Source organism: Lissotriton vulgaris, chromosome 4_1 (assembly GCF_964263255.1).
Source record: "Lissotriton vulgaris chromosome 4_1, aLisVul1.2, whole genome shotgun sequence".
In the NCBI taxonomy this organism is placed as follows: Eukaryota; Metazoa; Chordata; class Amphibia; order Caudata; family Salamandridae; genus Lissotriton; species Lissotriton vulgaris.
Window position 1 is genome coordinate 2,145,582,676 of NC_141691.1, and position 25,744 is coordinate 2,145,608,419.

General features: G+C 44.8%; 1 protein-coding gene across 1 annotated transcript; it reads right to left on the reverse strand.

Annotated features, from left to right (window-relative positions):
- Window positions 1-406: 406 nt before the first annotated feature.
- On the reverse strand, window positions 407-25,744 carry LOC147725278 (GTPase IMAP family member 7-like). The gene is made up of 3 exons (XM_086918232.1): window positions 25,684-25,744; window positions 6,015-6,452; window positions 407-1,482 (listed from the first exon to the last, which is right to left on the reverse strand). The coding sequence occupies exons 1-3, from the start codon at window positions 25,742-25,744 to the stop codon at window positions 407-409; spliced, it is 1,575 nt and encodes a 524-aa protein (XP_086774358.1).

A 25,744-nucleotide genomic window follows, 5' to 3' on the forward strand; every position in this document is an offset into this window, starting at 1 on the left:
AACTATCTTGAATAAATCCTCTTGAAACATCACAACAGCGTGGACCTAATTACTACAGCTAGTGCATGAAGACTACTGATATGTGAGTGGTACTTCTTGAATACTAATAGAATACTAAGCACATACTTATTAAAAAACACTAACAGAATACTACTAAGCGTCAAATACTATTCTTCTAGAATACTACTAGTCTTCTTTTAGCAATCAATTGAAGTGTTCATTATGTATTTGAAGGGTAGTTGAGTAGAACTAGTATTCCCTCATTAGCATATTTCGGCTTGTGGGCATACTACTTAGACTTCATGCTTACTAAATGAATACTATATTTTAATAGTAAATGAATACCACTGTAACCAATGGAATCACACTAAGTGAAGATCTTCCATTTTGGTGAGGGACCCCTGCTTTATACACCATACATGTGCGAAATCAATGCTGCGGCAGCGCCGGCCAGAAAGCCAACGCCTTGCCCAATCACTTTCCCAGCAGCTTGTCCCACCAGACCCGCAAAGGACCCGGCTGCAGCTCCTATCATCCCGCCCACGATTCCCCAGTCCCGAGTTTCTTCTCCAAATACTTCAAAAAAACTTTTACCAACTCGATCTAACAAGGCCCTCTCCACCTCCACGGAAATGTTTTCTAGTTTTTTTATAAACTCATTCTGAATGTTTACCGAGATCCTTGTCGCGTTTTGAACAATTAATTTCATTTTGTTCGTTTTATTCTCCCGCTCCATGGCTTTGTTTTTCTCCTCCAGTATACGTGCTTCTCCTTGTCTGAGCTCTTCTTGGAGCTTTGCCTTGATCTCTGCGTGTTTTTTCTTGAAGGCCTTCTCGGCCTTTTCGTACATGGGATGCTGGTACCACTGCCCTCCGTTCTCTTCCACCATCCTGTCAATCATGTCGATCAGCTCTTTTCGCTGCTCCTCCTTTTCTCCTCCTGATGCAGTCTCAGAGTTGTTGAAAGCGCAGTAGCGGCCTCCACAGGCGTCAATCAACTCGGCCAGTTTACCCTCTGCCTCTCCAACAAAGGATTCAATTGTCTGGTTCTTTAACCCGTCTCCCCGGGTGAACAGCAGCACCATGTACCGTTCCGCTCCTCGCCCGAATACATCTCGAATTATTCCCACCGCCTTCCCCTCTTCCTCCGTGAACCGCCCCGCCTGCAGCACCAGCACTATGGCGTGCGGCCCCGGGGCGCTGAGCACCGCGCACCGGACAATCTCTTTAATGATTTTCAGATTACTGAGGGTGGTGTCGAAGAATCCGGGGGTGTCCACCACCGCCAGGCGTCGCCCCTGGAGGTCACCCATCTCTTTCTGACACCCCTTGGTCACTGACACTGGTGAGGGTCTGGCCTCAAACGCTTCTCTCCCCAGGATGCTGTTACCGACGGCGCTCTTCCCAGCTCCAGTTTTACCCACGAGAATTATCCTCAAAACATCTTTCTTGGAATTTTCAGTCGAGCTGGAAGCACCTGTAACTTAAACAAAAACAAGAGTTTCAAAAGCAAAGCACTTACAAATCATAGCTCTAGTTACTTTTAGCAAAACAATACTGAATGAATATTTCACAACTGATCCTCCTTGTGATAACAGCCTATAGAACGACATCATCGGAGGTCAATATTGTGTCATAAATATAGTTTATGAAAATGCTGTGCTGGTGGTTATACATTATCTATTGTTTCTGCGTAACCGCTTCCTAAACGGACTCCTCCCACTCAGCATAATTCCAATACCCTCAAGACCGCATCAATACCATCCACATAATTCCACGACACACCACGTCACAATATTCTAGACATAAATCCTCTGCACACCACCCAATTCCCCTCCACACAATTACACAACTAACTAATCCAATCCAACCCACATCATTCCACAACACATGCATTCACTCCATAACACATAGGTAACAAGCATTGGCATAGCTAATAGGTCTAGCTTTTGGGACCATATAAGTATTTAGTTATGCAGCACATTATCCTTGGTTCAACAACATCAGCTGTTGCATGGCTAAGCATCTATAAGGTCCCAAAGGCGAGACCTATTGGCTATGCAAATGCTTGTATATTTTTGTTGTATATTCTTGCTATATGAAATGTTTTAAACAAACAAAGTATCTCCGCATCTTGTCAAGCTTAGACCTGTTGACTTTACCATTGCTTCTTTAAAGATCTTGTAGAGTTCCTTTCTTTGGTGGGATCTGCATTTTATTGGCAGTTATATGTGAAAGGGATGTGGTGAGCATCGGTTTAAAGCTAGTACCTTTATGCGAATACTGTTCCTTTGCAACATTTTCTGTTAAATGTGTTGACTTTGCCTGCAGCCATTCTTAGAACACTTCTTCCTGTGCATGCGATTCTAAGAACAGAGCAGTTTCATAATGTTCTATTTTCATAGCCTGAATGAATGACACTCCGCTGGGGAAACACATCTAAGGTGCCTTTAGCTGTGAGAGGGGATGGAGCGTTTGTATTCTGGCCCTTTGGCTGCAGCACAGATGGTCGGGTGGGATGGGGAGCACATCTGGTCTGCAGTCACGTAAGGCAGGGCTCATTTTCCGTGGCTTGCTCATTGTGGTTAAAGAACAGCTACAGTTTTGTGCAGCTGTGAGCAATTAAACAAGGTCTGTAGGTGAGCAACCCAATATACCCTTGCGGGCTCGGGCAATACTTGTTATAAGAAAAGGACCTGCAAGGGATTTTGTTATCTTTCTATTTATCAGCACTAATAGAATCTGTTATAAATAATCAGAATCCCTGATACTGTTTTCAATCAGTGGCTGTGCTATGTTATTGGCTTTAAATATATGAGTCCCAAAGGATCAATACAACGAGTGTTACCACACTAACACAGTACAAAATAGAAACTAATGAATAAATGCAAAAAAACAGGATTTTGTATTGTCTGAAGATTATTATTTGTTTTCAAGACAAAGAAATATATATTTTTGTACAACAGAGATAAACATTCAAAATAGGGTGCATACATAGATATTATTTAGATATTCAAGGTATCAATTGTTTCTTCCTTTGGTATATCTAAATCATAAGTCCAGACTGCTCATAAATAATAATACAGTGATTTCAACTCCAAATCAGAGGAAAATCAAAGATGACAAATTAAATCAGAATGCAGAGTTGGACTAAATAGTCGACGTTTCGGTCTCTTTGGGAGTTTTTCACAAGACCATCATCAGGACAAAATAATCTTATATACAGTAGATGACCCTCTGTAAAAAGAACAACATTATGTTACAATATGTACATGTGTAATCAAAAAAACCTGGTTACAAATCTATACAATCTTTAATTGAAACAATCTATATTTATTTACATTTTTACAGACCTATGTTTCTTAAAAAGTCGGTGTGGCGACTAAAGAACATAGGCAAAATAGATTTTAATCTAGCGTAAAATGTTAAAAGTCCAGAAAATTCACTAAATGATATTATGGACTCACTTTTTCTTAATTAGAGACACGTCACATATATAGTCAAGGCGGCAGCAGCACTTTGAATGTGGCGTTGATGCGAAGCAAAGAGATAAATCTTTGTGCCAAAGTTTACTGTAAAAGATGGGGCCAAACGATAAGTTATTGTCCCACCCTAATTCCAAGCAGTACATTTGCTTTAGATTTTAGGTGGAAAAGTATTATTGATTTACCTCGTATTTTATACAGGAGTGTTGTCAAAGGTTACTGGTAGGATATACAATTTTGATCATTTCCAGAACGCTCGTATATTTCTAGTTGGGTACAAGATATATATGCAGTTTAGATTCACAGCATATTTTTTATCCCACAGAAATGTAAATTGTTATTGTCAATTATAAAGGGATATGCGTTGTGTCAGTTGTAGTTGGAAAGAGCCATTAATTGTTATCGAAAAGCCAGAACAACCAAAGCATAATAGGCTGGTGATTGTCAGTCGTATTGAATGTAAAAACCAGTTGGTCAGTTAACAGTACTGGTTCACATGGGGTATTAGACCTAATATATGCCATTGAATGAAACGTTTATTGCCATAAACATTCACAAAGGCATTAGACATGATCGTGGCAACCAGTTCGAGTGTTAATTAAAATTAGGCATGTGGCGTTTTTAGTAATCGACATCCTTAATATTGAATCATTTAAATTAGTCCTGGGAGACACAGAAGAAAAATTATATCCCTTAACATTTCTAGACGGTATTCTATTCAAGAGGCCAAGGCTTACTAACTATAGAAATGCATCGGCGAAGCATTCCATGTCTCGATAGTTAAAACACGTGCAGGGCGCTTTGACAATAGTCCCGGTGAAAGTCCTTTCCTAAATTCACTTACTTCAAATTTTGATCGTAAGCCCGCCACAGTCCAGATGAATCAAGTCACGGCTTGCAACAATGTATACGTATTGTTGCTTGTTTATAAAGCGATACAGATCTCGAGGTGTTGCGTGATCTCGCGATACTATGCGATAAGGACATATGCTGTGTCTTTGGGTGTAGCTTTGGCGGCCATTATAGCCTATGTAATTAGTATATTACAGATCCTTATTATATCTTAGTTCTGGTTGTTCGAAGAGCAATTTGATTGAATTGTAGTTTTAAGGATTTGAATCAAAAACACTTTAACAATGTTGCATAACTGGGTAAAAAGGTTTTGGGCGACGTTGAATTGCTGCTTGTTTATAAGACGTCAAAGATCTCGGGTATAGCGTGATTACGTGATAACACGCAAGGAAAACATTCACTATGTCTTTAGGTGTAACCATGGCGGCCATTTTAGCCTATGCAGTTTATATATTGCAAATCAGTGTTATATCTAGGTTTTAATTATTCGGTGGACATTTTAAACGAATATTAGTTTCTAGGATTTGAATCAAATACAATTTGCAATGTTACATAACTGGTTTAAAAAGTTTAGAGAAAAACTTAAAAGAATTACAGTCTGTCAATGGCTAATGTTTGGACATGTTTATATCAACGGCATAAGTCCTGTCGCTAAAAAAGCGCTCACAGTCTCTAAATTTTACATCATAGAATAAGGACTCACAGTCTACATAGTTGTTGTAAATATTTAACTAGATCACAGTATAACTAACTGGTTGTTCTTAGGCTTAGTCTGGAGCAAAGTTTCACGGTCATTGTACCATGCGCGTTTCATGGAATTCTTGAGGAGCTTATTGGGGTACCCTCTCTCGTGTAGTTTAGTTTTCAGAATTTTTGCCTCATGAAAATAGTCAGACCGTTTGTAACAATTTCTACGTAACCGTAGAAATTGTCCGAAGGGTAACCCATCACGTAAGGATTTCGGATGGTGACTATTATATTTCAATAGGGTGTTACGTGTGGTTGGTTTCGTATACAGAGTTGTATAGATGGTATTCTCCTCACTGACTTTGATGGTTAAGTCGAGAAAATTCATTTCGTGCGCATGGACCTCTAAAGAGAACTGCAGGTGTGGATTCCTTTTGTTTAACCACTCATGGAATTGTTTCAATAGTTCCTGGTTTCCTTTCCATATAAGGAAGACATCATCTATATATCTTAGCCAGCATGATATGTTGGCCAAGAACGGATTTAGGTTGTCATAGATGAATTCTTTTTCAAAGTTATTCACATAGATGTTGGCTATGTTTGGGGCATAAACTGCCCCCATTGCCACGCCTTTCAGTTGTTGGTAGAACTTTTTCTCAAAGAGGAAAAAGTTTTGGCACATAGAAATCTTGATACATTCCACTATGAATTTGCTGGGAACAGTATGTGGTCTTTCCCGGCTGTCTAAAAGATCTTAAATGAGTGTGAGAACCTCTTCTTGGGGAATGTTTGTATATAGACTAGTGATGTCCATAGTCACTAGGTATTCCTGTTCTGGGTTATAATCATGGTTTTCAAGTTTTGTTATCACAGTGGTCGTATCTCTGATATATGTGTCTGCCTGAGTTACAAATGGTCTAATGAAAAAGTCTGAATATTGGGCAAGTGGCTTAAGAGTGGTTGTCTAGTGTTATGGGACCGTGAAGCATACAGACAAGAAATGCTGAAACAACTATCTGTAGTAGCACCATGTACCGTTCCGCTCCTCGCCCGAATACATCTCGAATTATTCCCACCGCCTTCCCCTCTTCCTCCGTGAACCGCCCCGCCTGCAGCACCAGCACTATGGCGTGCGGCCCCGGGGCGCTGAGCACCGCGCACCGGACAATCTCTTTAATGATTTTCAGATTACTGAGGGTGGTGTCGAAGAATCCGGGGGTGTCCACCACCGCCAGGCGTCGCCCCTGGAGGTCACCCATCTCTTTCTGACACCCCTTGGTCACTGACACTGGTGAGGGTCTGGCCTCAAACGCTTCTCTCCCCAGGATGCTGTTACCGACGGCGCTCTTCCCAGCTCCAGTTTTACCCACGAGAATTATCCTCAAAACATCTTTCTTGGAATTTTCAGTCGAGCTGGAAGCACCTGTAACTTAAACAAAAACAAGAGTTTCAAAAGCAAAGCACTTACAAATCATAGCTCTAGTTACTTTTAGCAAAACAATACTGAATGAATATTTCACAACTGATCCTCCTTGTGATAACAGCCTATAGAACGACATCATCGGAGGTCAATATTGTGTCATAAATATAGTTTATGAAAATGCTGTGCTGGTGGTTATACATTATCTATTGTTTCTGCGTAACCGCTTCCTAAACGGACTCCTCCCACTCAGCATAATTCCAATACCCTCAAGACCGCATCAATACCATCCACATAATTCCACGACACACCACGTCACAATATTCTAGACATAAATCCTCTGCACACCACCCAATTCCCCTCCACACAATTACACAACTAACTAATCCAATCCAACCCACATCATTCCACAACACATGCATTCACTCCATAACACATAGGTAACAAGCATTGGCATAGCTAATAGGTCTAGCTTTTGGGACCATATAAGTATTTAGTTATGCAGCACATTATCCTTGGTTCAACAACATCAGCTGTTGCATGGCTAAGCATCTATAAGGTCCCAAAGGCGAGACCTATTGGCTATGCAAATGCTTGTATATTTTTGTTGTATATTCTTGCTATATGAAATGTTTTAAACAAACAAAGTATCTCCGCATCTTGTCAAGCTTAGACCTGTTGACTTTACCATTGCTTCTTTAAAGATCTTGTAGAGTTCCTTTCTTTGGTGGGATCTGCATTTTATTGGCAGTTATATGTGAAAGGGATGTGGTGAGCATCGGTTTAAAGCTAGTACCTTTATGCGAATACTGTTCCTTTGCAACATTTTCTGTTAAATGTGTTGACTTTGCCTGCAGCCATTCTTAGAACACTTCTTCCTGTGCATGCGATTCTAAGAACAGAGCAGTTTCATAATGTTCTATTTTCATAGCCTGAATGAATGACACTCCGCTGGGGAAACACATCTAAGGTGCCTTTAGCTGTGAGAGGGGATGGAGCGTTTGTATTCTGGCCCTTTGGCTGCAGCACAGATGGTCGGGTGGGATGGGGAGCACATCTGGTCTGCAGTCACGTAAGGCAGGGCTCATTTTCCGTGGCTTGCTCATTGTGGTTAAAGAACAGCTACAGTTTTGTGCAGCTGTGAGCAATTAAACAAGGTCTGTAGGTGAGCAACCCAATATACCCTTGCGGGCTCGGGCAATACTTGTTATAAGAAAAGGACCTGCAAGGGATTTTGTTATCTTTCTATTTATCAGCACTAATAGAATCTGTTATAAATAATCAGAATCCCTGATACTGTTTTCAATCAGTGGCTGTGCTATGTTATTGGCTTTAAATATATGAGTCCCAAAGGATCAATACAACGAGTGTTACCACACTAACACAGTACAAAATAGAAACTAATGAATAAATGCAAAAAAACAGGATTTTGTATTGTCTGAAGATTATTATTTGTTTTCAAGACAAAGAAATATATATTTTTGTACAACAGAGATAAACATTCAAAATAGGGTGCATACATAGATATTATTTAGATATTCAAGGTATCAATTGTTTCTTCCTTTGGTATATCTAAATCATAAGTCCAGACTGCTCATAAATAATAATACAGTGATTTCAACTCCAAATCAGAGGAAAATCAAAGATGACAAATTAAATCAGAATGCAGAGTTGGACTAAATAGTCGACGTTTCGGTCTCTTTGGGAGTTTTTCACAAGACCATCATCAGGACAAAATAATCTTATATACAGTAGATGACCCTCTGTAAAAAGAACAACATTATGTTACAATATGTACATGTGTAATCAAAAAAACCTGGTTACAAATCTATACAATCTTTAATTGAAACAATCTATATTTATTTACATTTTTACAGACCTATGTTTCTTAAAAAGTCGGTGTGGCGACTAAAGAACATAGGCAAAATAGATTTTAATCTAGCGTAAAATGTTAAAAGTCCAGAAAATTCACTAAATGATATTATGGACTCACTTTTTCTTAATTAGAGACACGTCACATATATAGTCAAGGCGGCAGCAGCACTTTGAATGTGGCGTTGATGCGAAGCAAAGAGATAAATCTTTGTGCCAAAGTTTACTGTAAAAGATGGGGCCAAACGATAAGTTATTGTCCCACCCTAATTCCAAGCAGTACATTTGCTTTAGATTTTAGGTGGAAAAGTATTATTGATTTACCTCGTATTTTATACAGGAGTGTTGTCAAAGGTTACTGGTAGGATATACAATTTTGATCATTTCCAGAACGCTCGTATATTTCTAGTTGGGTACAAGATATATATGCAGTTTAGATTCACAGCATATTTTTTATCCCACAGAAATGTAAATTGTTATTGTCAATTATAAAGGGATATGCGTTGTGTCAGTTGTAGTTGGAAAGAGCCATTAATTGTTATCGAAAAGCCAGAACAACCAAAGCATAATAGGCTGGTGATTGTCAGTCGTATTGAATGTAAAAACCAGTTGGTCAGTTAACAGTACTGGTTCACATGGGGTATTAGACCTAATATATGCCATTGAATGAAACGTTTATTGCCATAAACATTCACAAAGGCATTAGACATGATCGTGGCAACCAGTTCGAGTGTTAATTAAAATTAGGCATGTGGCGTTTTTAGTAATCGACATCCTTAATATTGAATCATTTAAATTAGTCCTGGGAGACACAGAAGAAAAATTATATCCCTTAACATTTCTAGACGGTATTCTATTCAAGAGGCCAAGGCTTACTAACTATAGAAATGCATCGGCGAAGCATTCCATGTCTCGATAGTTAAAACACGTGCAGGGCGCTTTGACAATAGTCCCGGTGAAAGTCCTTTCCTAAATTCACTTACTTCAAATTTTGATCGTAAGCCCGCCACAGTCCAGATGAATCAAGTCACGGCTTGCAACAATGTATACGTATTGTTGCTTGTTTATAAAGCGATACAGATCTCGAGGTGTTGCGTGATCTCGCGATACTATGCGATAAGGACATATGCTGTGTCTTTGGGTGTAGCTTTGGCGGCCATTATAGCCTATGTAATTAGTATATTACAGATCCTTATTATATCTTAGTTCTGGTTGTTCGAAGAGCAATTTGATTGAATTGTAGTTTTAAGGATTTGAATCAAAAACACTTTAACAATGTTGCATAACTGGGTAAAAAGGTTTTGGGCGACGTTGAATTGCTGCTTGTTTATAAGACGTCAAAGATCTCGGGTATAGCGTGATTACGTGATAACACGCAAGGAAAACATTCACTATGTCTTTAGGTGTAACCATGGCGGCCATTTTAGCCTATGCAGTTTATATATTGCAAATCAGTGTTATATCTAGGTTTTAATTATTCGGTGGACATTTTAAACGAATATTAGTTTCTAGGATTTGAATCAAATACAATTTGCAATGTTACATAACTGGTTTAAAAAGTTTAGAGAAAAACTTAAAAGAATTACAGTCTGTCAATGGCTAATGTTTGGACATGTTTATATCAACGGCATAAGTCCTGTCGCTAAAAAAGCGCTCACAGTCTCTAAATTTTACATCATAGAATAAGGACTCACAGTCTACATAGTTGTTGTAAATATTTAACTAGATCACAGTATAACTAACTGGTTGTTCTTAGGCTTAGTCTGGAGCAAAGTTTCACGGTCATTGTACCATGCGCGTTTCATGGAATTCTTGAGGAGCTTATTGGGGTACCCTCTCTCGTGTAGTTTAGTTTTCAGAATTTTTGCCTCATGAAAATAGTCAGACCGTTTGTAACAATTTCTACGTAACCGTAGAAATTGTCCGAAGGGTAACCCATCACGTAAGGATTTCGGATGGTGACTATTATATTTCAATAGGGTGTTACGTGTGGTTGGTTTCGTATACAGAGTTGTATAGATGGTATTCTCCTCACTGACTTTGATGGTTAAGTCGAGAAAATTCATTTCGTGCGCATGGACCTCTAAAGAGAACTGCAGGTGTGGATTCCTTTTGTTTAACCACTCATGGAATTGTTTCAATAGTTCCTGGTTTCCTTTCCATATAAGGAAGACATCATCTATATATCTTAGCCAGCATGATATGTTGGCCAAGAACGGATTTAGGTTGTCATAGATGAATTCTTTTTCAAAGTTATTCACATAGATGTTGGCTATGTTTGGGGCATAAACTGCCCCCATTGCCACGCCTTTCAGTTGTTGGTAGAACTTTTTCTCAAAGAGGAAAAAGTTTTGGCACATAGAAATCTTGATACATTCCACTATGAATTTGCTGGGAACAGTATGTGGTCTTTCCCGGCTGTCTAAAAGATCTTAAATGAGTGTGAGAACCTCTTCTTGGGGAATGTTTGTATATAGACTAGTGATGTCCATAGTCACTAGGTATTCCTGTTCTGGGTTATAATCATGGTTTTCAAGTTTTGTTATCACAGTGGTCGTATCTCTGATATATGTGTCTGCCTGAGTTACAAATGGTCTAATGAAAAAGTCTGAATATTGGGCAAGTGGCTTAAGAGTGGTTGTCTAGTGTTATGGGACCGTGAAGCATACAGACAAGAAATGCTGAAACAACTATCTGTAGCAGACAACTATAAACTACTAAGATCAGATCCCTCCCCCCTACTAGAAAAACAAATAAAAACTTTAAGTGATCAAGGACTTGAGGGAGGGTGGCTAAGTACTAAAGAAGCTGCCTTTCTCATAAACAAATCACCAACTGTGCCAGCCATTTACATCCTCCCTAAAATCCATAAGCATGCCACGGAACCACCAGGGAGACCAATTGTTGCTGGTTGCAATTCAATTCTTAAGCCACTTGCCCAATATTCAGACTTTTTCATTAGACCATTTGTAACTCAGGCAGACACATATATCAGAGATACGACCACTGTGATAACAAAACTTGAAAACCATGATTATAACCCAGAACAGGAATACCTAGTGACTATGGACATCACTAGTCTATATACAAACATTCCCCAAAAAGAGGTTCTCACACTCATTAAAGATCTTTTAGACAGCCGGGAAAGACCACATACTGTTCCCAGCGAATTCATAGTGGTCTGAATCAAGATTTCTATGTGCCAAAACTTTTTCCTCTTTGAGAAAAAGTTCTACCAACAACTGAAAGGCGTGGCAATGGGGGCAGTTTATGCCCCAAACATAGCCAACATCTATGTGAATAACTTTGAAAAAGAATTCATCTATGACAACCTAAATCCGTTCTTAGCCAACATATCATGCTGGCTGTTAGACCTGGCACCTTGGCGTGAGTTTCCCTTCCACTTTTTGCTGGTGTGCCTCCGATGTTTTGCTGGTTTTCCGATACTCAGGGCACTGCGCCACGGCCGACCCGTGCCGCAGTGCAAGTGCTCCCTACTGTAAATTGTACATGTGATTGCTGTCCATAATTGGTTCATTGGATTTACTGTTAGTCCCTAGTAAAGTGCACTAGGAGTGCCAGGGCTTGTGAATGCCAATACTGCTAGTGGGCCTGCAGCGCTGGTTGCGCCACCCACAGAAGCAGCCGTAAGATGTGTCTGGGGACTGCCACCGCAGAACCCGCGTGCAGTCTCGTACTGTCATGCCGGCTGGGCAAGTGCACCCACTTGCCAGCCCCTGAACCTTCCCTTGACTGCATATTAGTCACCCCTATGGTAGGCCTGCGGGCAGGGTGCATTGTAGGTGTAAGGTAGGACAAGCCCTGATGTGTGTGGCATGTCCTAGTAGTGAATTACAACTAAATTCGTATTTCACTATTGAAGGCTACCTGCTCCCGTTAGGCCAGAATGGGCTGCTGGAATTATTACACCCTATAATCCCAGCAGGCTCAGGGAGCATGGTAGAGAGTCGTGTTTAGTATGCCTGAACTCAGGATGATAAAATATTTCTTTTAGTAAAGTTTATTTTAGTATCCTGTGTTTGCAAATGCTACTTTTAGAAAGTTAGCATTTGCTTGCCTAACCATTTCAGCCCGCCTCTGCTGGTATGTGTATCTGACTGTCTGGGATGTGTGAGTGACAGGGCTGGGGGATGACAGGTGGTGAATGCGCAGATTACACCTTAGTGAGAGGTAGGAGTGGCTCTTGACTCTGAATCTTGCTGTGCTCTGCCGCCACAATGCTGGCTCCACCCTCCTGGGGAGCGACGGATGACTCAGCCGTCACCTGGCCCAGGAAGGGCGAAGCCCCATCAGCAAGGTACTCTGGCTGCCCCTGTCCGCACAATGCTGGCTCCACCTCCTGTGGGGCGTCTGATGCGCCTGCCCCTCACACTGAAAGCAGAAGCCGGATTACACCCACCAGAGTACTCAAGGACTGAAAGTGGCTATGCAAAGGCCCCCCTGGCCTGCGAGAACAAAAGAAATGCAGTATAAAAGAAGGAGCCTTGCTCCTTGTAAATTAGATCCTGTTTGTGCTACAGAAGGAACTCTGCCCGACGAGAAGGACCTGGAAGGACAAGGAAGGGTGCTGACTCTTGCCTGTGTCTGGTGCCTTGCTGCAGAAGGAGAGGAAAAGGAAAGACTACAAGAAGACTTTTGCTTTGAGAAACTTTGTGCCAAACTCTGCTGAAAGATCTCCAAGGGCTTGCTGTTGAACTTGCCCCCTGACCAGCGCCCCAGGACCAGTGGGCGCTACATCCTGAAGAAAGCGACTGTGGGTGCTGCTTATCGCTGCAGTACTGACAGAGGGGTCTGGTAGCCCTGGGCAAGCCTGCCACGCTCCCCGTAACCAAGGCATTGACATCCCCCCGAGCACCGTGACCGGGGCCCAAAGCAACAGCGAGAGCCACGTGAGGTCCAGCCGCCGCTGGCCCGAGCACCGTGACCGCAACTGCACCGGGAGCCCGAGAGCAAAGTGAAGGAGGACCCGTCCGGTCCAAGCTCCCGAATTGACTACGCTTCGAGCCGTCAATCCACCTGCGAAGACGGACAGCCGCCCTGTGATAACCCCCTCTGGTCGGTAGCCTGCCCGACAGCTCAGCTGTGAGCGCACAGCTGCAACCGGCACTTTGGCTGGGTACGTCCTGCACTTGGGGACCGTACTGCCACTTGCCGCCACCACACAGCCGCCGCCTCCAGGGTCGGAGCGAACGACGAAGGAAGGGCCCTGCCGCCACAGAGCACCGCCGCCCCGGATGACCCGTGACCTGCCCGGCTGAGAGCCGCAGCGAACAGCAACCCCGGAAAAGCAACGCGACGTGGGACAGCTCCCCTGGAAGCCGCCCACTCCACAAGAATTTGAAAGGTACTGTGTTGTATCCTCACGGTGCGAGCATCCTGCAACTCGAGCTCGCACCGCGCTATCTGCTCCCAACGCGAGCCGCCTCTGAAACCGAGGCTCGCACAGCTCCTGGCCCTCGAGGCCCACACAGAGAGCGCATTGAGGTGCTACGATACACTGAACCTTGTTGAACCTGGGCAGAAGGCCCGAAAGATTGCTTATTGCTAAGAGAGAACTGTGGCAACCTGAACTTAAGTAAACTGGAACCGCTATTGAAAGTTTGACAACTGTATTTACAAGCCTGCTTGAAATTTATATAAAGAATATATATTTTTACAAATACAGTTTGGTGTCATTGTGTGGTGGGTTGGTTGTGATGGTGTGATATTGCAAATGTTTAACCCTATGTGCCCCAAAGATTAGCCTAAGACTGCTTAAGCCACACTACCTAGAGGGTAAGCAGAGGTTGTCTGGAAGGTAACCCTCAGCCCTGACGAGGAAGAGAGAGTCCCTGCTTGTCGCTAGTGTTACACTGCGCCAACTAGAGCCTCCCCCTTCCTACATTGGACGCAACGGTGAGGATTTTCGAATTTACATTTGCAGTGTCTATACCTTAACTTCTGACCATTGCACAGTGATTTCAGTCCAGTTACTTGGCCACAGGTTGTGTTGTAATTTTGCCAAGAGAAGATCCCTAGCGAAGAAACCATGCCGGGCACGAAGAGCCTGGATGGAGCGGAGTCCACGACCTCTGAGATGTTGGAGGTGGAGTGGGACGCCGCAAAGCTGGACAAATACTCAAAGAATGAACTGAAGTTTTTCTGCAAGAAACTCAAGGTTCCGCACGCCGGTTGCAAGAACAAGCCAGAGCTCTACAAGGCCCTGAAAGCCTGGATAGAGTCCAGAAAGGCCCCGGAGGATCAAGATGCCCTCGTGGAGCAGGATGCAACTGAGGAGCAGAATGCACCTGTGGATCTGGGGGATCTCGAAAGGCAAAACAGCGTGCACAGCTTTGGTAAAGGCCTGTCGCCAGAGGAGCTGGCAGACAGGAAGGAAACAAGGGATCATGAAAGAAAGCTGGCAGAATTAAAAATCCGACTGGAGCTTGAAACCAAAAGAATGGCGCTGGAAGAGCGAAAGCACCAAATGGATTATGAATTGAAAATGAGGGAGATGAGTCTAAAGGAGAAAAACTTGGATCATCCTCCCTCTGGTGGCAGCACAACGCCGGTGCAGGTAGAGTCAAGAGTGCACATCCCCAAGGATGTAGTTAAAGAGTTCTTTAAAGGGGATGACATAGGACAGTGGTTTAGGGCATACGAGGTAGCCATGTCCTCCCACCGGTACGGGCGTACCCCTGAAATGTATAGACAGAAGTTTAGGGGATGTACTAAGCGGCGTGGGAATACGTATGTGGAGTATGTGACTTATTTTTGCAGAGCACTGGATGGTTGGGTGAAGGGTAGCAAAGTGAATGATTTTCAAGGTCTCTTTGATTTAATTGCATGGGAGCACTTGTCTGATCACTGTTTTCCTGAGTTACGCCAACACCTGATCGATAGCAAGCTGTCCAACCCGAGGAAGCTTGCTGAGGAGGCGGACCGCTGGCTCAGCACCAGGGTCCACAAGGGTCCAGTGGGAGACTCCGCCAAGAGTGGGCAGGGTCCCCAGCAGAAGAGTGGGGGGGACAAGGGAAAACAAAGGGTTCCAAAAAGGCCCCCAAAGTAATCCCCAAGGGGACCAGCAGAAAGGTTCTCAGCCTCCCCCACCCCCAAAGCAGAATGGGGCCCGACAGGTAAACCTGTTCCAAAGGGGCCCTTCAATTGTTTCAAATGTGGTGAGCCGGGGCACATATCCAGTGACCCCAAGTGTCGCCTGTTTGGAAAACCCGCACCCACTGGTGCTCCGCCCCGTCAAGTGACTAGTGTTCACTTAGGAGAAGAAGTGATGGTCCCGGGGGGTGGAGATCCCGTTCACATGACCCTAGTCTTGCTAGGAGACAGTGAGATGATCCCTACAAACTACCTGCCCTCTAACACTAAGAAATATGGGCAGGTGGTGATCATCAATGGTAAGGAAGCTGAGGCTCTTAGAGATACAGGAGCCAGTGTGACTGCAGTGAGGCAGCACATGGTGTCTCAAGAGCAGGTTGTGTCCCATGCCTACTGTAGGGTTATCAACGCTGATAATTCAGAGAGTCAGTGTCCGATGGCTCAAGTTCCCTTCGAGTGGGGGGGTCTCTGGTACTCTGCAGGTCTGTGTGAGGAAAACCATGCCTGTTGACTGTTTGCTAGGGAATGACTTGGAGCACTCCCCTTGGGAAAAGGTGGAGAAGACGACTCACCTGCGGATGGTGGGTCTGCCTGACTGGGCGTGCGTGACCACCCGGTCCATGGCAGCCAGTAGGGGTGATCAAGAGGTCCTGGGGCCTGAGGGAGAGGCCCAGGAACCGGCCTTAGGGAGAAGGCGCAGGGGGCGCGGGAAACCGGCCCCTGAAGTTCCCACGGTCCAGGAGGAAGCAGACCTTGAGGGGGAAGCCCTGGAGCCTACAGGGGAACAGATTGCCGAACTGGGGGACCTGCCTGAGCTGACCCATTGGCAGCAAGAAGGAGGACCCTCCAGGGAGGAATTCTGCAGGGAGCAGAAAGAATGCCCTTCTCTCGTGGGTATGCGGCAGCAGGCTGCAGACCAGGCCAATGGTGTTCAGGCCAAAACACATTATGTGTACTGGGAGAACGACCTCCTGTATTCAGAGCCTAAGGCTGCTGAACCTGGGTCAGCCCGTGTGCTGGTGGTACCCCAGAAGTTCAGAGCTTTCCTACTGGGGCTGGCTCACGATGTGCCTTTAGCAGGACATTTGGGGACGGACAAGACCTATGACAGGCTTGTCACCCACTTTTACTGGCCCCAAATGCACAAGAGCTCAGACGCTCATTGTAGAACCTGTCCGACTTGCCAGGCAAGTGGGAAGAGCGGAGGAAGGAACAAGGCTCCCCTCCAACCCTTCCCTGTGGTCGGTACGCCATTCCAGCGAGTGGGTATTGACATTGTTGGGCCTCTGGACCCCAAGACAGCCATGGGCAACAGGTTCATCCTGGTCTTGGTGGATCATGCCACCCGGTACCCTGAAGCCATCCCTCTGAGGACAGTGACGGCCCCCGTGGTGGGACGTGCACTGATGGGAATTTTCTCACGAGTAGGATTCCCTCTAGAGGTGGTGAGCGACAGGGGGACCAACTTCATATCCAAGTATATGAAGTCCCTTTTGCAAGAGTGTGGTGTAACCTACAAGTTCACCACGCCTTACCATCCCCAAGGAAACGGGTTGGTTGAAAGGTTCAACCGAACCCTGAAAGGCATGATCATGGGCCTGGAAGGTCCAATGAGGCGTAAGTGGGACGTCCTCTTACCATGCCTGCTCTTTGCATATCGCGAGGTACCACAGAAGTCCCTAGGGTTCAGCCCCTTTGAACTGCTGTACGGTCACCCCGTGAGAGGACCACTGAGTTTGGTAACGGAAGGCTGGGAGCAATCTCCCAGGAAACCTCCCCAGAATGTATATAGCTACATGCTGGCCTTCAGAAACCAAACCAGGCGCTTCAGACAACTTGCCGAGGCAAATCTGGAAGCAAGCCAGGAGGAGATGAAGCGGTGGTACGACCAGAATGCCACTCTGGTCGAGCTTCAGCCTGGACAAGAGGTGTATGTCCTGGCCCCAGTGGAACCCTGTGCCCTTCAGGATAAGTGGACAGGTCCATTTGAGGTTGTGGAGCGCAAGAGCCCAGTGACATACTTGGTGGACATGAAGACGCCCAGGAACCCTTTGAGGGTCCTCCATGTCAACCGCCTCAAGTCCCACTTAAGAAGGTCCGAAGTGGGCATGTTGTTGGCAACTGATGATGGAATGGAGGAGGAGTCGGAGCCTCTTCCTGACCTCTTAGTGGCCTGTGAGAAAGACGGGTCAGTGGATGGAGTTAACCTCTCACCCACCCTGACCCCCGAACAACAAGAAGACTGCCGCCAGTTGCTGGGGCAGTTTCCAGATCTGTTCTCCCTGGTTCCCAGTGTCACAGATTGGTGCGTCCATGATGTGGACACTGGAGACAGCTTACCTGTGAAGCATAAGGCTTACAGAGTGACTGACAGGGTCCGGGCCTGCATCAAGGAGGAGGTCTCCAAGATGCTTGCCCTTGGGGTGGTTGAGTCTTCCAGCAGTCCTTGGTCCAGCCCCGTGGTCTTGGTTCCAAAGGCTGCTGCGCCGGGAGCCACACCCAAACTCCGGTTCTGTGTGGACTACAGAGGACTCAATTCAGTCACGAAGACTGACGCGCACCCCATCCCCAGAGCTGATGAGCTCATTGATCGGCTAGGGGCTGCCCGGTTCCTCAGTACGTTTGATTTAACGTCTGGGTACTGGCAGATCGCCTTGACCGATGGGGCAAAGGAGAGGTCAGCATTCTCTACACCAGATGGGCATTTCCAGTTCCGGGTTATGCCATTTGGAATGAAGAATGCCCCTGCCACCTTTCAGAGATTGGTCAACCAGGTGCTGGGTGGGCTGGATGAGTTCAGTGCCGCCCACCTGGATGACATCGCGGTGTTCAGTGGCACCTGGCCAGAACACCTGCGACACCTCTGGGAAGTGTTGATGGCCTTGCGCAGAGCAGGCCTCACAATCAAGGCAAGCAAGTGCCAGATTGGGCAGGGTTCCGTGGTGTACTTGGGACACCAAGTGGGGAGTGGCAAGGTAGCACCCTTGCAACCCAAAATCGAGACCATCCTGGCTTGGGAACCCCCCAAGACCCAGACTGCGGTGAGAGCCTTCCTGGGGCTCACTGGGTATTACAGGAGGTTTGTCAAGGGCTATGGCACGATTGTGACCCCCTTGACAGAGCTGACTTCTAAGAAGCAGCCCAGGAATGTGATTTGGACTGACACCTGTCAGAAGGCTTTTGACACCCTGAAGACTGCCATGTGCACGGCACCCGTGCTCCTGGCTCCTGATTTCTCCAAGGAATTCATAGTACAAACAGATGCTTCAGAGCATGGTGTAGGGGCTGTTCTTTCACAGATGACTGAGGAGAGCTTTGACCAACCCGTAGCCTTCATAAGTAGGAGGTTACTTCCACAGGAAAGTAGGTGGAGTGCAATAGAGCGTGAAGCATTTGCTGTGGTCTGGGCGCTGAAGAAGCTAAGACCCTGCTTGTTTGGGTCTCACTTCCGAGTTCAGACGGACCACAGGCCCCTCAGATGGTTGATGCAAATGAGGGGTGAGAACCCGAAACTATTGAGGTGGTCCATTTCTCTACAGAGTATGGACTTTACGGTGGAACACCGCCCTGGCACAGATCACGCCAACGCTGACGGTCTGTCCAGATTTTTCTGCCTTAGTGATGTGGAACTCCCTGGGGAAGGGTAGTTCCCCCCACATTTCAGCTGGAGGGGACACATGTTAGACCTGGCACCTTGGCGTGAGTTTCCCTTCCACTTTTTGCTGGTGTGCCTCCGATGTTTTGCTGGTTTTCCGATACTCAGGGCACTGCGCCACGGCCGACCCGTGCCGCAGTGCAAGTGCTCCCTACTGTAAATTGTACATGTGATTGATGTCCATAATTGGTTCATTGGATTTACTGTTAGTCCCTAGTAAAGTGCACTAGGAGTGCCAGGGCTTGTGAATGTCAATACTGCTAGTGGGCCTGCAGCGCTGGTTGCGCCACCCACAGAAGCAGCCATAAGATGTGTCTGGGGACTGCCACCGCAGAACCCGCGTGCAGTCTCGTACTGTCATGCCGGCTGGGCAAGTGCACCCACTTGCCAGCCCCTGAACCTTCCCTTGACTGCATATTAGTCACCCCTATGGTAGGCCTGCGGGCAGGGTGCATTGTAGGTGTACGGTAGGACAAGCCCTGATGTGTGTGGCATGTCCTAGTAGTGAATTACAACTAAATTCGTATTTCACTATTGAAGGCTACCTGCTCCCGTTAGGCCAGAATGGGCTGCTGGAATTATTACACCCTATAATCCCAGCAGGCTCAGGGAGCATGGTAGAGAGTCGTGTTTAGTATGCCTGAACTCAGGATGATAAAATATTTCTTTTAGTAAAGTTTATTTTAGTATCCTGTGTTTGCAAATGCTACTTTTAGAAAGTTAGCATTTGCTTGCCTAACCATTTCAGCCCGCCTCTGCTGGTATGTGTATCTGACTGTCTGGGATGTGTGAGTGACAGGGCTGGGGGATGACAGGTGGTGAATGCGCAGATTACACCTTAGTGGGAGGTAGGAGTGGCTCTTGACTCTGAATCTTGCTGTGCTCTGCCGCCACAATGCTGGCTCCACCCTCCTGGGGAGCGACGGATGACTCAGCCGTCACCTGGCCCAGGAAGGGCGAAGCCCCATCAGCAAGGTACTCTGGCTGCCCCTGTCCGCACAATGCTGGCTCCACCTCCTGTGGGGGTCTGATGCGCCTGCCCCTCACACTGAAAGCAGAAGCCGGATTACACCCACCAGAGTACTCAAGGACTGAAAGTGGCTATGCAAAGGCCCCCCTGGCCTGCGAGAACAAAAGAAATGCAGTATAAAAGAAGGAGCCTTGCTCCTTGTAAATTAGATCCTGTTTGTGCTACAGAAGGAACTCTGCCCGACGAGAAGGACCTGGAAGGACAAGGAAGGGTGCTGACTCTTGCCTGTGTCTGGTGCCTTGCTGCAGAAGGAGAGGAAAAGGAAAGACTACAAGAAGACTTTTGCTTTGAGAAACTTTGTGCCAAACTCTGCTGAAAGATCTCCAAGGGCTTGCTGTTGAACTTGCCCCCTGACCAGCGCCCCAGGACCAGTGGGCGCTACATCCTGAAGAAAGCGACTGTGGGTGCTGCTTATCACTGCAGTACTGACAGAGGGGTCTGGGAGCCCTGGGCAAGCCTGCCACGCTCCCCGTAACCAAGGCATCGACATCCCCCCGAGCACCGTGACCGGGGCCCAAAGCAACAGCGAGAGCAACGTGAGGTCCAGCCGCCGCTGGCCCGAGCACCGTGACCGCAACTGCACCGGGAGCCCGAGAGCAAAGTGAAGGAGGACCCGTTCGGTCCAAGCTCCCGAATTGACTACGCTTCGAGCCGTCAATCCACCTGCGAAGACGGACAGCCGCCCTGTGATAACCCCCTCTGGTCGGTAGCCTGCCCGACAGCTCAGCTGTGAGCGCACAGCTGCAACCGGCACTTTGGCTGGTTACGTCCTGCACTTGGGGACCGTACTGCCACTTGCCGCCACCACACAGCCGCCGCCTCCAGGGTCGGAGCGAACGACGAAGGAAGGACCCTGCCGCCACAGAGCACCGCCGCCCCGGATGACCCATGACCTGCCCGGCTGAGAGCCGCAGCGAACAGCGACCCCGGAAAAGCAACGCGACGTGGGACAGCTCCCCTGGAAGCCGCCCGCTCCACAAGAATTTGAAAGGTACTGTGTTGTATCCTCACGGTGCGAGCGTCCTGCAACTCGAGCTCGCACCGCGCTATCTGCTCCCAACGCGAGCCGCCTCTGAAACCGAGGCTCACACAGCTCCTGGCCCTCGAGGCCCACGCAGAGAGCGCATTGAGGCGCTACGAGACACTGAACCTTGTTGAACCTGGGCAGAAGGCCCGAAAGATTGCTTATTGCTAAGAGAGAACTGTGGCAACCTGAACTTAAGTAAACTGGAACCGCTATTGAAAGTTTGACAACTGTATTTACAAGCCTGCTTGAAATTTATATAAAGAATATATATTTTTACAAATACAGTTTGGTGTCATTGTGTGGTGGGTTGGTTGTGATGGTGTGATATTGCAAATGTTTAACCCTATGTGCCCCAAAGATTAGCCTAAGACTGCTTAAGCCACACTACCTAGAGGGTAAGCAGAGGTTGTCTGGAAGGTAACCCTCAGCCCTGACAAGGAAGAGAGAGTCCCTGCTTGTCACTAGTGTTACACTGCGCCAACTAGAGCCTCCCCCTTCCTACACTGGCTAAGATATATAGATGATGTCTTCCTTATATGGAAAGGAAACCAGGAACTATTGAAACAATTCCATGAGTGGTTAAACAAAAGGAATCCACACCTGCAGTTCACTTTAGAGTATCATGCGCATGAAATTAATTTTCTCGACTTAACCATCAAAGTCAGTGAGGAGAATACCATCTATACAACTCTGTATACGAAACCAACCACACGTAACACCCTATTGAAATATAATAGTCACCATCCGAAATCCTTACGTGATGGGTTACCCTTCGGACAATTTCTACGGTTGCGTAGAAATTGTTACAAACGGTCTGACTATTTTCACGAGGCAAAAATTCTGAAAACTAAACTACACGAAAGAGGGTACCCCAATAAACTCCTCAAGAATTCCATGAAACGCGCATGGTACAATGACCGAGAAACTTTGCTCCAGACTAAGCCTAAGAATAACCAGGCAGCACTTGTATGTGTGACGACTTTTGGCACATACAGCCAACAGCTCAAAAAAATTGTAACAAAAAACTGGCCTCTGTTAAAAGATTTACCTGAATTGAGAGAAAAACCAATGTTCTCATTTAAACGCGGGCCCAATTTAAGAGACCGCTTAGTACATGCATACGAACTACAGGATGTAAACACTGTTGACAATATGAAACAGCTATCCCCAGTACAAGGCCATTATAAATGTAATAACTGTATGGCCTGCAAAACCACCAACAACATCAAAACCTTTGATATTAATGAACGTAAATTCACCATTAAACACTTTTCCAACTGCAGGACTAGTAGTGTAATCTACTGCATACAGTGCCCATGTGGTCAACTGTATAACTGTAAAACCACCCAGATGATAAAGCAGAGAATTCTGCAACATCAATCACGGATACGCTGCAAAGTTGAGAATGCTCCATTAGTAGAACATTATTCTTCTGCTAAACATTCCGAAAAAGAAATGACCTGGTGGGTGATTGATGTGGTGAAACCATCCATCAGACAAAAAAACTGTGAGAAAACCCTGACTATCAAAGAAAACCGCTGGATTGAAATTGCCAATAGTGTAAAAAATGGACTAAATTCCTGTACTGAGTGGCATACCCTTGCATGCTTGACCTGAACTCTTCTAAGAAGCATGGTTAAATCTGGGTTAAGTTTGAAATCAGTCATCACACAACATATTTTATAAAAGATATGTGTAGATCATAATGTTGTGTTAACTATACTGTGATCTAGTTAAATATGTACAACAACTATGTAGACTGTGAGTCCTTATTCTATGATGTAAAATTTAGAGACTGTGAGCTCTTTTTTAGTGACAGGACTTATGCAGTTGATATAAACATGTCCAAATATTAGCCATTGACAGACTGTAATTCTTTTAAGTTTTTCTCTAAACTTTTTAAACCAGTTATGTAACATTGCAAATTGTATTTGATTCAAATCCTAGAAACTAATATTCGTTTAAAATTTCCACCGAATAATTAAAACCTAGATATAACACTGATTTGCAATATATAAACTGCATAAGCTAAAATGGCCGCCATGGTTACACCTAAAGACATAGTGAATGTTTTCCTTGCGTGTTATCACGTAATCACGCTATACCCCGAGATCTTTGACGTCTTATGAACAAGCAGCAATTCAACGTCGCCCAAAACCTTTTTACCCAGTTATGCAACATTGTTAAAGTGTATTTGATTCAAATTCTTAAAACTACAATTCAATCAAATTGCTCTTCAAACAACCAGAACTAAGATATAATAAGGATCGGTAATATACTAATTACATAGGCTATAATGGCCGCCATAGCTACACCCAAAAACACAGCATATGTCCTTATCGCATAGTATCGCGAGATCACGCAACACCTCGAGATCTGTATCGCTTTATAAACAAGCAACAATACGTATACATTGTTGCAAGCCGTGACTTGATTCGTCTGGACTGTGGCGGGCTTACGATCGAAATTTGAAGTAAGTGAATTTAGGAAAGGACTTCCACCGGGACTATTGTCAAAGCGCCCTGCACGTGTTTTAACTATCGAGACATGGAATGCTTCGCCGATGCATTTCTATAGTTAGTAAGCCTTGGCCTCTTGAATAGAATACCCGTCTAGAAATGTAAGGGATATCATTTTTGTTCTGTGTCTCCCAGGACTCATTTAAATGATTCAATAATAAGGATGTCGATTACTAAAAACGCCACATGACTAATTTTAATTAACACTCGAACTGGTTGCCACGATCATGTCTAATGCCTTTGTGAATGTTTATGGCAATAAACGTTTCATTCAATTGCATATATTAGGTCTAATACCCCATGTGAACCAGTACTGTTAACTGACCAACTGGTTTTTACATTCAATACGATTGACAATCACCAGCCTATTATGCTTTGGTTGTTCTGGCTTTTCGATAACAATTAATGGCTCTTTCCAACTACAACTGACACAACGCATATCCCTTTATAATTGACAATAACAATTTAAATTTCTGTGGGTTAAAAAATATGCTGTGAATCTAAACTGCATATATATCTTGTACCCAACTAGAAATATACGAGCGTTCTGGAAATTATCAAAATTGGATATCCTACCAGTAACCTTTGACAACACTCCTGTATATAATATGAGGTAAATCAATAATACTTTTTCACCTAAAATCTAAAGCAAATGTACTGCTTGGAATTAGGGTTAGACAATAACTTATCGTTTGGCCCCATCTTTTACAGTAAACTTTGGCACAAAGATTTATCTCTTTTCTTCGCATCAACGCCACATTCAAAGTGCTGCTGCCGCCTTGACTGTATAAGTGACGTGTCTCTAATTAAGAAAAAGTGAGTCCATAATATCATTTAGTGAATTTTCTGGACTTTTAACATTTTACGCTAGATTAAAATCTATTTTTTCTATGTTCTTTAGTCGCCACACCGACTTTTTAAGAAACCTAGTAATAGGTCTGTAAAAATGTAAATAAATATAGATTGTTTCAATTAAAGATTGTATAGATTTGTAACCAGGTTTTTTTGATTACACATGTACATATTGTAACATAATGTTGTTCTTTTTACAGAGGGTCATCTACTGTATATAAGATTATTTTGTCCTGATGATGGTCTTGTGAAAAACTCCCAAAGAGACCGAAACGTCGACTATTTAGTCCAACTCTGCATTCTGATTTAATTTGTCATCTTTGATTTTCTTCTGATTTGGAGTTGAAATCACTGTATTATTATTATTTATGAGCAGTCTGGACTTATGATTTAGATATACCAAAGGAAGAAACAATCAATACCTTGAATATCTAAATAATATCTATGCATGCACCCTATTTTGAATGTTTATCTCTGTTGTACAAAAATATATATTTCTTTGTCTTGAAAACAAATAATAATCTTCAGACAATACAAAATCCTGTTTTTTTGCATTTATTCATTAGTTTCTATTTTGTACTGTGTTAGTGTGGTAACACTCGTTGTATTGATCCTTTGGGACTCATATATTTAAAGCCAATAACATAGCACAGCCACTGATTGAAAACAGTATCAGGGATTCTGATTATTTATAACAGATTCTATTAGTGCTGTGAGCAATTGGCAAATCAGGAAGGGAAGCAGAAGACACAGGAGTGCGGAGGTGGGGGCACTCGATGAAGACAAGCTGCAGAAATCCTGGATGCCAACGAACAAGAAGCAGCCGACGCTGGCGTGAAGGGGCGCGATGGACCAGAAGATACGGGTGAGCGGAAACTAGAACGGTAAGCGTCTTCGCGAGCAGGGGGCTGGCATTTCAACTTGCCTGACTTCCCCCTGCACATGCGCATCTGTGAGCGGCGGCGGCCATCTTTGTAGTTCCTTCTCTCTCCCCGCTGATGCGGCAGTCCTGACAGTACACCCCTCCCACAGCCCCCCTACTGGCTTGGGTTTCTCAGAATGTCTTCTGTGGAATGTTCGTAACAGGCGAGGGGCGTGTACTTGGCTAGCTGGTTTTCAGGTACGTTCCTCAACACCATAACCTTTCCAGTGTATGAGATACTGAAGTCTACCTCTCACTCTACGTGAATCAATGATTGCCTCAACCTCATATTCAGCTTCATCCTCAACCAT

Bases quoted from the DNA above. Each gene is read 5' to 3' on its own strand.
- LOC147725278 (XM_086918232.1), bottom strand. From the start codon at position 25,744: ATGGTTGAGGATGAAGCTGAATATGAGGTTGAGGCAATCATTGATTCA. The intron at 6,453-25,683 runs GTAGACTTCAGT...TTTTTGTTTAAG, and splicing joins TGATTCACGTAGAGTGAGAG to TTACAGGTGCTTCCAGCTCG. The intron at 1,483-6,014 runs GTATGCTTCACG...TTTTTGTTTAAG, and splicing joins TGTTTCAGCATTTCTTGTCT to TTACAGGTGCTTCCAGCTCG.